The sequence below is a fragment of the Octopus sinensis genome, unplaced genomic scaffold, assembly GCF_006345805.1.
Source record: "Octopus sinensis unplaced genomic scaffold, ASM634580v1 Contig05180, whole genome shotgun sequence".
NCBI classification, from domain to species: domain Eukaryota; kingdom Metazoa; phylum Mollusca; class Cephalopoda; order Octopoda; family Octopodidae; genus Octopus; species Octopus sinensis.
Window position 1 is genome coordinate 4,624 of NW_021828090.1, and position 12,300 is coordinate 16,923.

At 37.1% G+C, this 12,300-nt stretch overlaps 2 protein-coding genes across 2 annotated transcripts; one reads left to right on the forward strand and one right to left on the reverse strand.

Annotated features, from left to right (window-relative positions):
* Positions 1–793: 793 nt before the first annotated feature.
* Positions 794–1,774, reverse strand: LOC115227604. The gene has a single exon (XM_029798380.1). The coding sequence runs from the start codon at positions 1,772–1,774 to the stop codon at positions 794–796; it is 981 nt and encodes a 326-aa protein (XP_029654240.1).
* A 7,406-nt stretch (positions 1,775–9,180) lies between these two features.
* LOC115227605 lies at positions 9,181–12,144 on the forward strand. The gene has a single exon (XM_029798381.1). The coding sequence runs from the start codon at positions 9,181–9,183 to the stop codon at positions 12,142–12,144; it is 2,964 nt and encodes a 987-aa protein (XP_029654241.1).
* The last annotated feature ends 156 nt before the right edge of the window (positions 12,145–12,300 follow it).

The window sequence follows — 12,300 nt, forward strand, 5'->3', positions numbered from 1 at the left end:
CAAAATCGAAAAATATCACAAAAATTATAAATAAGAAATAAGTAAAAATGGATATTAAATGAACTAAATCGAAAAATATCACAAAATGTATAAATAAGTAAAAAAAGTAGATTAAAGGAATAAAATCGAAAATATCACAAAAATGATGAACTTTCAGATAATTAAATCATTAAAAAAAAATACATCTTGAATTATTCCTTCTGAATCCAATTAAGATAAAAAAAATAAAGTGTAGCAAATAAATGAGATAGCACCACAAAGTAAATCAACAGCGTGTTCACATGTGGCTTAATTTATTAGATATTAGGTTTACCATTAAAAATTAGGATAATTGACAATAATTAATGAAAAAAACTTTATTTTTATTACAAAACAGTTTTGAATGTCAGTAATTATAGTAATTTTGTTACATTTGGTCATGTGGTTCATCAGTTGTTACAACTGTGGAGGCGCACAGAATACTCCTATAGAATTCAAGAAAAGAACCATTCAATCTTCCCAGCTGGAATTATCCAGACGACAATCCCAGGATCGCAGCCACCGATGGACGAAAGGCTTGAGCATTCTGCTTTCGGGCGATGTTGAGGAGAATCCAGGACCCCATCTAATCATACTTCAACTGAAGCGAATTTAATTGGAGCGATTTATGGTTTTATGCTTGAAAAGTTAAAAATTTATACTATTTAATCTAAAAAAATATTGTTGTCACTACGCCTCGGAAAATAAGTAAAAAGTAACTAATTTATTAGAAAATGTATGTTAATTCGGATTTATTTAAAATTGATTTGACGTATTAATTCATTCTTTTTCTTTTTGAGCCATTCCTTAGCTCTCTAACTGCAATCTCTTGATGACCATCACCAATCTGATCCTCACTCCAGGATTGTTGTTCCATGGGCACGATTCCGTCGTCCTCAAATTGTAGAGATTTTCTTTGTAGAAAATGAATGACTTCACTAACATCACTCTCTTGAAAGTTCATCCTATTTCGGTGCTCCACTAACATGCTTTCAAGAGTTTTCTTTAGTACAATAGATTGAATATATGCCCTTGGAATAATATCCACACCCAAAAAATCCATATATGATTTGTAGAATTTACTCACAATTCCCTCCCAAGTCATAACAATAGGGACAATTTTAACTTTCGCTTTGTATATTTGGGACAAATCTCCCGCGAGGAGGTCGTATTTATGAAGTTTTTCAATCTCAACCACCTTCAGCATCTCTTGAGAAGTGATTCCGACCTCTACTAAAGTAATCTCCCTTGTCCTTTTATCGAAAACAAATATGTCCGGCTTGTTATGTTGTACTTTGATGTCTGTCATCAGCGTCGTATCGACTCTAATCTCAACATTCTCAGTTGTTACTATTGATTGGACTGAGTGAGTCTTCAGTTTCTTTGAATATGTGATTCCATATTTACGACACAGGTTTAAATGAAGACATCTCACCACCTCATTGTGACGGCGTATATAATCACTATTTAACATTCTATTGCATCTCGTTGCCAAATGATCGACTGTTTTTTTGGCAGATTTACAATGACTGCAATTTGATCCTTTTTCCTCAAAGAACAAATTTCGGTCCTGTAAAAGGCAATACAATGCTTCGGCTCTTGGACTATTATTTCCTTTTGCAAGCCAGCCCGACGATGATGCAGTATCAACATTTGAGTCTTTTAAACATTTGAATAACATAGAATGAAGAGATTTACTGTTAATTTTCGTCAATAACCATTCAATTTGAACATTTTTAAGTTTCCGTACATCCATGTCAGAGGAATTATCATCCAAGTTATACTTTAGCCTTCATAACAGCTTTGATACCACTTTCAAAAATAGGAGATCCAAGAAAAATCAAGTTCTCTTTGAGGGGGAAGGTGCATCCAGGTAGCAGTTTGTCGAATTGGGTCATCCACTTACGAAAGGAAAGTTCGTCCGTGTTGACATTCACAATTTCGCATTTGCCGCAGTTGAATTCAAGCCCAAGCGCTCCAAAATTAAACACAAGAGACTTCAGCGTTTCCAAGATGCCTTCGGGGGTTCCTCCAATTACTCCATCATCCAAATACCACATGTTAAGATCATTTTTACACGATCTCGTTGTTTGGTGGATTGCGAGGGAGAATAAGAGAGAACCTAGAGGGTCACCTTGTTTAACTCCATTGGCAGAATCAAGTATGGTTGTCCCGAATATAAGCGCGGAAGGCTTGGAGTATGCCAAATTGACAATCGGTAGGATGTACGGAATTTCTTTGGCGCAAGCTTCAAGGATACAGTCTCTTCTAACAGAATTGAATGCATTCTTTAAGTCGATCTTGGCCAGAATTCGTTGGGAATCCGTGGAAGAAATAACAAACTCACGTAGAACGTGGACCCCGGCCTCAGCGCCTCCTCGGACACCAACTCCGAGCTGTGTTGGTAAGAAATACGGTAGAAGTTCCTCAGAGCCTGCCTTGTTTGCTATCTTGGAAGCAATCCTTCGGAGAATGTTTCCGACAGCAATGGGGCGGCCGTGAGCCCCCTCTGAATAACGTCGTTAAGTGCTAAATGGCGTGGTGCGCGCCCTGCACTGCGACGACAGGAAAGGGGATGTAGACCGAAACGGTCAATAACAGCACCACAACGACATTTATGTATTTCGCAGATTTCCAATCCGAGACGCAATGATAATCCAATTCGTAGACAATCCTTGTCTAATAGGTTACCGGTGGAAAAGACAGGGAAAGCATCCAGCCAGGCCCCACTCCCGGTGCAGCAGCCTGCGCGGAGACATGCAAGTCTGTGCTGATTGAAATTTTTGCGTAGATGTACGTCAAGAGCCTCACATGAGATAGCGTCCCATTGAGCTTGGATACGCAAGTCACTGGGTCTATTGTTGTTCAATGAATCCCACAGGTCCAAAGCGACCACGTGATCAACTGACATTTTTCGTTCGGGTAGGTTTCTGAGAACAATGTCAGTGAGGACACGGGATGACGCCGTTGACGAAAGGAAAGCAGGAAGAGCGATAGACACGGGAGAACGGAGTCCAATCCCACCGCGGCTTACAGGTAGGGTGGATTGAATCCAACCCAGAGGGTCGAAACGTACGTTGCATAGCGACTCTGCTCCGGACTTCAGAATATTTTCAATAACGGAAAGGAGATTTTGTTCGCGAAAACACGGAGAGCTTCTTAAAGTAGATAGGAGCTTCGGAGTTGAAAAGTAATTACGGAGAAGAAAGAACCCGACATGAGCGTCGATGAGAGAGAGTCTTTGAATAATGCATGACAGAGCAGCTGCCTTGTCAATAAGAGTTTGAGACAAAGCCTCGCGACCAATTGGGGATCCAAGGATGAGGAGGTTTTTTTTATCGGTGATCCGCACGCCTTTTAAAATATCTTCCAGAACGGCCATAGTTTCGACAAAAATTCCGTGTGGGATATTGAGATTTATAACTTCGAATTTGGCAGCCAGCTCGGGGACTACTGCGTGGCAGACAAGCTTTCCGGCCAATCTGCGAAAAATATTGCCGATGGCGATCGGTCTAACACCATTATCTTTCTTCCCCAGGGCGGTGAGATTAGCGGAAAAGAAAATCGTCCGTGCAAAGTCAGGTAAATCACCCCGATAAGGCGGTTGCATAGATCCGTAATAGAAGACAATAGTTGGCGAAGAGCCTCAGCAGTTAGGGGAGAAATCAGATCTTTAATGTGTCCTGGTTTCAAACCATCGATGCCCCCACTGCTGCTTGGGGAGAAACTTTTGAGTGCCTTCACAACTTGTTCCACGGAAACTAGTAGTTGTGGAAATGCAATCGAATCAATAGCAGGTGGTTTGCGGTAATTAACGGGTTAATATTGTATTAATATTTAATACTATATTTGCCGATCAAAATTAAAAAATAAATGGGTAGAGCCATACGTGTCGCCCACACATATGAGCCGACCGTGACAGAATATTCTACAAAAATATTCCTTCAAAAAGTGTTTGTCAGAAAAATCGCCCAGGGCAAAAAATGCCAAAAAACCGGTTTATTGTATTTCTTATATTTTAGATTTTCTTTGTTGCTGTGTGCAAATATGACGGTGACAGATAAAAAAAGTCCATTAATGATTAGAAAATTTAAGAAACCTAGATGCTTTAAGAATTTGCAAAACTGAAGGACTATGAACTTCCCCGTACTGAAATGTAGTCAGTTGCCTTCCTTCAAGAGGTTGGAATCTTTCCCAAAGAAAAAAAATGTCAAAACAGACATTTTATGACCCTTCTCCAACAGCAGGAGAATACAACATGGGTGTGCTATAAAAGTGGGTGTCGAACATATAGTTCTATTAGAAACGGTATAAGAGAGTACTTTATTTTTAGGTACGTGGCTCGAAGGCACGAAAGTGAACTTACAGTCATGTATTCGCTTTATGTACATGTGGAGTTTCGACAGACACAGTATTTTATGGTGTCGGCGTCAACTGGAATGGAGTGGCCATACAATTTGTAATTGGTCTCACTCCCTGCGAGAGGTTTGCGCATTTTAGCAAATCGTCCGAACACAATGATTGGTATTAGTGTTCCATTAGATTGTTAGGTGGTATTGGCAAAGTTGTCCAAGTTGACGAATGCATGTTTTCTAAACGGAAAAACAATGCAGGATGGATTTTCCCTCAACAATGGGTGTTTGGGGGAATCTCTAGTGGAAGTAAAGACTGTTTCATCAAGATGGTTCCAGATCGCTCCAAAAGAACTCTAACCGCCGCAATACAGGAAAATATCGCACCGGAATCAGTGATACACACTGACAAATGGAAGGGTAATTCTACTTTATTCTTGCTAATAGGTTATTCAACGCCAGATCTCAATGCTCTTGCTTATGTGCACCTTACAGTTAATCACATTGGCCATAATTCGTTAATAAATTTGCAGACGAAATATTGTAGATCCGAGCAGAATTTTTATGGAGAAGGCAAGTGAGCCATTTAGACAACTCCTTCGATGAGCTAATAGATGCCATCGTCAAATTTTGTCCGCCGAATATCACGCTTCGTACTACCAGCTGACCTTTTTTGTTGTAATAAAGATTTTTTCACTGAGGGAAGGATGAGTTTTGTGTTCGACAAATACATGAAAGACCAAACAATCCCCAGAGTCAGGGAATTGTTGAACGATTTAATCAAACGGTCACAAGGAGCCTTTCAAAAATTATGAGTTTGGGTGAAACCAAAGAGTGGGTAAAACACATAAGAAAGACTGTGTTTTTGTACAATCAAACACCTCATTCATCTACAGGTGAATTATTTGTCTTAAATTTTTTGCAGGCGTTAGCCCCTTTGAGAGATATCGTGGAATTCCTGGATTCAATACTGTTTCAGGAAATACTGATGTAGAGGCAACTGAACTTCAATTCACTCCCGAAACTAACAGTAAATGTTTTAAATTCAACTAAAGATGAATTCGAATTCAACTTCCCAAAAGTCAACTTGGATTCTCCATATTATAAGAGAATGAACAGGAAGATGGGAGTGCATGTGTCTAAATATGAATTAAACATTGGAGACATTGTATTTATTTTATAATTACTTAAAAGGTTCGCATTCAAAAAAATTATGGGACGAATCCTTCCTTGAGATTAACCAGGTTTGAACATCCATACGGGGATCCATTCACTATTATTGCAAAATTGTCTAACAATTTTGTCAATGTGGAAAATAGTGATGGATTAGTAATGAAAGTACATGCCAAACGACTCAATAACAGTCAGAAATAATAATTGTCCTTGATCTATCAATAAAATAAGTTATTTTGACATTGAGTAAATTTGATTGGTTGCGTCTAGCGCTCGGTCGCTCGCTCGGCTTGCGACATAATAAGACGGTACATGCAACTACAAAGCATAGACCATTCATTATTTTTATGAATTACTAGCTCGGCAGCTCGCTTTGCTCACCGCGACCTAGCTCCTGCGGAGGGCCTGTTTCATCAAACAACTATAAGTTTATGTAGATGTATAAAACTACCTGGTTTAATGTAACCCTATTCTATCGCCTTTTGATAAACGATGTTTGTCGTCCGTCCTTCCTTGGCATATATGAATAAATTTTCTCTTCTGCCTACCCTCGAGCATCCCACATACAGCTGTCCATGTGAAAAGCACTCACTCTCTAAAAATAACCCAACTACCTTTAATGACTGTCCCTGGGCCTTGTTTATTGTCATTGCAAAACTCATCCTCAAAGGAAATTGCAGCCTTTTAAATCTAAATGGTAATTCATCAGAAATTATCGGAATTCGTGGAATATAAACATCCTCACCTCTATACTTACCTGTTAATATCGTCGCCTCTATTACGTTAGCCATCAAATTTTTGATAACTAACCTCGTTCCGTTGCATAATTTAGGTGGCGCAAGATTTCGTAGTAAAACCACTGGAACGCCTATCTTTAACTTTAAGAGATGATTCGGCATTCCAGCCGGAGATTTAGCTTAGTGACCTTGATTAGACAAACCACTGGCGGAAATGGGGCAGCCGGAGATGCGGCAGGCAGAGTAGCAGCAGCCAAAAAAGCGACACACAAAAAAGATTTAATTAATTACCTTAAGCTGACCGTTTTTTCTTCAGCTTCGTTTTTCCTCCTTCGGTTATCTAGTTAAAAAATTATTTTTGAATAATAACAAAAGATTAGGAAAAGAGGCATACCAAAAATAAATTCTATCTTTACGAAAAACTTAACTAAATAGTTAATATTTTTACGCAAATTCTTCTGATTGCGCTGTCAATTGGTGGTAAATTGTGTTAATGATTGTGCTAATGTGGTTTTAACTATCAAAGTGTTTTTCAAAATCTGTTAATTGCCCACTCTATTCAAGGTCGTGCAATCTGTAATTGCACATTCTGTCAAAGTCAAATATGATAATAGCTTTAATTTTGATTCATGGTCGATAATGATATATGCATTTAATTTTAAAGAAAAAATCATAGGATGAATTGAATTTCTTTATCGCGAATAATTGGGAGTTCATCATTGTTAATATTCTCGCTGTCGTTTTCATCAAGGATATTCTTAATACGTGAGATTTTTGCCTCGAAGGTTTTAATAGGCCTCATCATGAATGTCGAGGACATTAACGTTGTTCATTTTAATCAAATGCAGAAAATAATTTTTTGATTTTTTGGCGGGAAGGTTTTAAGGACCTCATCATGTAATTCGAGGACATCGTAGTTGTTCATTTTAACCAAAATGCAGAAAATTTTTTTTTAATTTTTTTTGGGGGGAAGGTTTTAAGGACCTCATCATGTAAGTCGAGGACATCGTAGTTGTTCATTTTGACCAAAATGCAGAAAACTTTTTTTTTAATTTTTTTTGGGGGGAAGGTTTTAAGGACCTCATCATGTAAGTCGAGGACATCGTAGTTGTTCATTTTAACCAAAATGCAGAAATTTTTTTTTTAATTTTTTTTGGGGGGAAGGTTTTAAGGACTTCATCATGTAAGTCGAGGACATTGTAGTTGTTCATTTTAACCAAAATGCAGAAAATTTTTTTTTAATTTTTTTTGGGGGGAAGGTTTTAAGGACTTCATCATGTAAGTCGAGGACATTGTAGTTGTTCATTTTAACCAAAATGCAGAAAATTTTTTTTTAATTTTTTTTGGGGGGAAGGTCTTAAGGACTTCATCATGTAAGTCGAGGACATTGTAGTTGTTCATTTTAACCAAAATGCAGAAAATTTTTTTTTAATTTTTTTTGGGGGGAAGGTTTTAAGGACTTCATCATGTAAGTCGAGGACATTGTAGTTGTTCATTTTAACCAAAATGCAGAAAATTTTTTTTTAATTTTTTTTGGGGGGAAGGTTTTAAGGACTTCATCATGTAAGTCGAGGACATTGTAGTTGTTCATTTTAACCAAAATGCAGAAAATTTTTTTTTAATTTTTTTTGGGGGGAAGGTTTTAAGGACCTCATCATGTAAGTCGAGGACATCGTATTGCCAATTTGAAGTTGGTGTGCACACACAGACAGACAGACAGACACACACCATATCATTTTATTATTAAGATGGAAGTGATTTTCTGCCAAAATTGCAATTGGTTGCCCTAATAATGACAGAATCTCCGATATGCTCCGCGGAAACTGCCACTCAATACGCAGCGCGGCATCGTTGAGCTGACCCTCAGGCCCTCGACAATTCCCTTAGCCACCCAATTGCTTACTTTTTTCTTTTTCTGCCAAATACAAAACAACTTGAAGGTCTGTGGCTTTTGACGCTGAAGATGAAAACGCGGAAATTTGTTATCAAACAAACTCGGATAATATTTCATCTGAAAATTGTGAATCTGTTTTGAAAAACATCACAAAAGCAGGCGAGAAAATGAAAAACAAAATAAAATGGAGCCACGATGAAGAAAATATAAATATCGGAGATTCTGTCATTATTAGGGCAACCAATTGCAATTTTTTGCAATTAAATATAATTTAATTAAAATTCGATAAATAATAAAGTAATGAATAGACATTAATTTTAATTATATTTTTATTCGATTTAAATTTGCAATTTTTTGTAGTCATTTTACAATTTTTTGCAATTTTTTTAAATTAAAAAAAAAATTTTTTATTAAAAAATAATATAATTATAAGTAAAAGAAACTACAATTTTTGTTTAGTGGTGTAAGGATGGTTGGTTTTTCTCAGTCTGGAAAAGTCATTTCCATGGACGCATCCACAGAATACCAAGTAAATGACGCTCAAGAAAATGTGGATTTGTCTGTTCATGGCTGTCTTAATGCCCCTGTCAAATACAATGAAACTCAGCAGCTCTCGTCAACTTTGTTATCCTTAAAAGCTATTTGTGAGTCTATTGATTCGTCCAACCCAGGAGAGTGGATGTCATCTCTTTTGAACTATGTCAAAGATCGTCTCAAGCGAGTACCTAGGGGAGGGTGGCCACTTATGGCCAGCTATTTTAATTCTAAATTTGGTAAGAAAAAATCGATATTCGAATTGAAAAAACTTGCTACTACTTTCCGCGGAAATAATGAAATCACCAAAACTGGACATAATATGAATAGAAAATTACCTGATTTGACACTGTACAACAAAATTTTTGAAGAATTATTAATTCAAATTGATCAAAATAAATCAATACCAATCGAAGAAAGGAAGCAAACAAGAAAGATTCAATCTCAGCATGTAAATCATGAAGTGATTGAAATGATTAATAAAGCCCTAATTGAATACACGTCGAATAACATTCCTGCAAGTATTGAGGATATTTCGTCTTTGATATACTCAGCACAATGTGTATATCAACAGATATCAAGTAAATTGACATTCAAGTCGAATTGGAAACAAAAAATCCAAAATAAAATTGAATCTTTGATGGAGAATGATCGGTTAATATCAAAGCATTTTATGTCCACCACTAAAGATGAGGAACGGAAGAAAGCAGTAGACATTCTCTGCTCCTACAATTATAAGAAGTCTAAAAGGGGGGAGTTTGAGAGAATATCGTCTACAATAAATGATCAAATCAAAATTCTAAACAAAAAGTTATCAGTTTCAGATTCAAGAAGGCAATATGGAATAGATAATAGAAACTTCGAGTTGAACAGAAGATCGTTCTACAGAAAGCTGAATCCCAATTCTGATAACAAACAAATTGCTGGTTTTGACTCGTCTGAGTGTCTCAAGTTTTGGGGTGATGTTTGGAAGAAAAGGGATAAAACTGATTTGGGCCTTGGAGTGAACAAAAGAGTAACTGGAGTGGAAGATAATGCACCTGACGTTAGCGACGAGTTTATATCAAACTTAATTGAGTACCTTCCTAATTGGAAGGCTCCGGGATGTGATGCTGTGTACAATTTCTTTATCAAAAAGCTGGACTCTCTTCACAAATTTCTTTTCCAAGTGATCAGAAATATTATTAATGGTGTCAGTCAACCACAAGGATGGTTTTACACTGGAATTACATTTTTAATCCCAAAGAAAGCAAACTCTGTTGATCCGAAGGACCTTAGACCAATTACATGCATGCCGTGCTTATATAAATTGGTCACAAAATGTGTGAACGAAAAAATCGCTGTATATGCTGATACTTACGATCTGATAACGGAGTTCCAGTTGGGATCTAAACGCCATTGCCAAGGAGCAAAGGAATTAGCGCTTCTAAATAGATGCGTTAATGAAGTTTATGGAAACAAATTATTATGTGCATGGATCGACGTAAAGAAAGCTTTTGACTCAGTGAGTCACGAATTTCTTTTTGAAGTTTTGGAAAACTCAGGACTACCTAAATGGATAACGAAATTTATGATGTCAATAATTCCTAACTGGAGAGTGTCGTTAAGATTAGGAAAAGAGCTGCTTGGAACAGTTAATATTGATCGTGGTATACTCCAAGGTGACTCACTGTCACCACAGTTATTTGTATTGGTCTTGGATCCATTAAGCAGGATTTTATCTTTAAAATATCCGAGTATGTCAATCAATACTGGTGAAGACAAGTCCTTAACCTTTTCTACCAATCATTTTCTATTCATCGATGATTTGAAGCTTTTTGCTCAGAAGGAAGAGACACTGGCACGCATGATGGAGGATGTGAACATTTACTTTAAACTGGCTGGTTTGGAGAAGAATTTTGAGAAATCAGCGACAAATTGTTATTTGTTGAGGAATGAAGCTACATTAATGGATGGACTAGATAGCTATCGCTATCTGGGGGTGCTAGAAGACAGATGCAGTAATGCTCTTAAAGAGGATGTACTCAAAAATATTAAAGAAGAAATGCAAAAGCGTATTGGAAGACTATCGGAAACTAAACTAAATGCAGTCAATCTATTTAGAGCAATTAATGAGCATGCTCTATCGCTGATTAACTATTATATCGGTCTACTCGATCTGGAACCATCTTGTTTCGAAGAAATGGACAAGTTTGTCAGAAAGCTGTTGGCTGATTTGAAAATTCACATGAAGCCAGCCTGTAAAGAAAGACTGTATCTGCCAAGAGATACACTTGGAAGGGGACTTGTATCAGTTGCCTTTAAGGCGGAAAAAATGCTGTTGGACTTCAAAACCAATTTGGAAAGGCGAAAGTTAATCTCCTTGAGAAAAGCAGCAATTTTGTGGGCCGAACAGAAAAGGAAAACCCATATGGCCACAATCACAGAATTCTTGCATTGTAAATATGGAACAACCACACTCGATGAGATTGCTAAATCACTACGTGACTTGCAGATAGAGTCACTGTTGCTTAGTATTAAAAAGAAAAGGTTGCATTCGAAGCTATTTGAGTCGCTTGAAAATAATACTTTTGATATCCCAACATCTTCAACATGGCTAAAGAAAGGGAATATATCTCCTAAATCTGAGGCAATGTTCTCTTTTCTTCAAGACAGAAACGTCTTTTTCAGAAACTCTGATGAAAAATGCCCACATTGTAAATCCTCGCCTAAAACCGTGGACCATCTTGCGACGCGATGCAGTAGAATGCTAAATTCAGATTATACCAGAAGGCATAACGAGATTGTGAGGTGTGTTCACATGCACTTGTGTCGGAGATTTGGAATGAAGAAGTCCAAGAGACTGAAAAACCACTCCGTGCAGTGTATAATGTCGAATAGCTCTGCGGAAATTCGGGTCGATACTACAATTCCAACTGAACTAAAAATACAATATAACAAGCCTGATATATTCCTGTATGACAAGAAGGAAAATTTGATATGGATCATTGAAGTGGGTGTTACCTCGATAGATAATTTGAAATCGGTGGAAGTGGAAAAAATGCATAAATACGACATTCTAGCCAGTGAATTACAATTAATTCACAAGGCTAAGGTAAAGATTGTACCGATTGTCCTCACGTGGGATGGGATAGTCTCTACATTCTTCAGAAAATATATGGACCTTCTTAAAATCAAAGAAAGTGTGCAAGCATACATCCAGACTGTTGGTTTGAAAAAAACAATGGAAAGCATGATAGTAGAACACAAATTTGGCTTCGAAAATATGTCTACCTCAGGTAACTCATTTGACGAAGGACGGAAATCGGTGAAGAGACGGCGAGATTCTGTAGTTTCCGCCGATGAAGGAAACAACTCCGAAGTGGGAACAGATAGCGGGAAGAGGATTCCGAGAGTAAACTTGGCGGAGCAAACTAATATGGAAAAGGAAAGTTAATTAGTTAATTAATTATTTTATCTTTCATTGTTAAAAAATAAAAAAAAAAAAAAAAAAAAAAAAAAAAAAAAAATAAGTAAAAGATTATTAAAACGTGTTTTAGTTGTTTGTTGTAATGGGTAAAAGGACAGTGTCACAGAAAATTTCATTTTATGC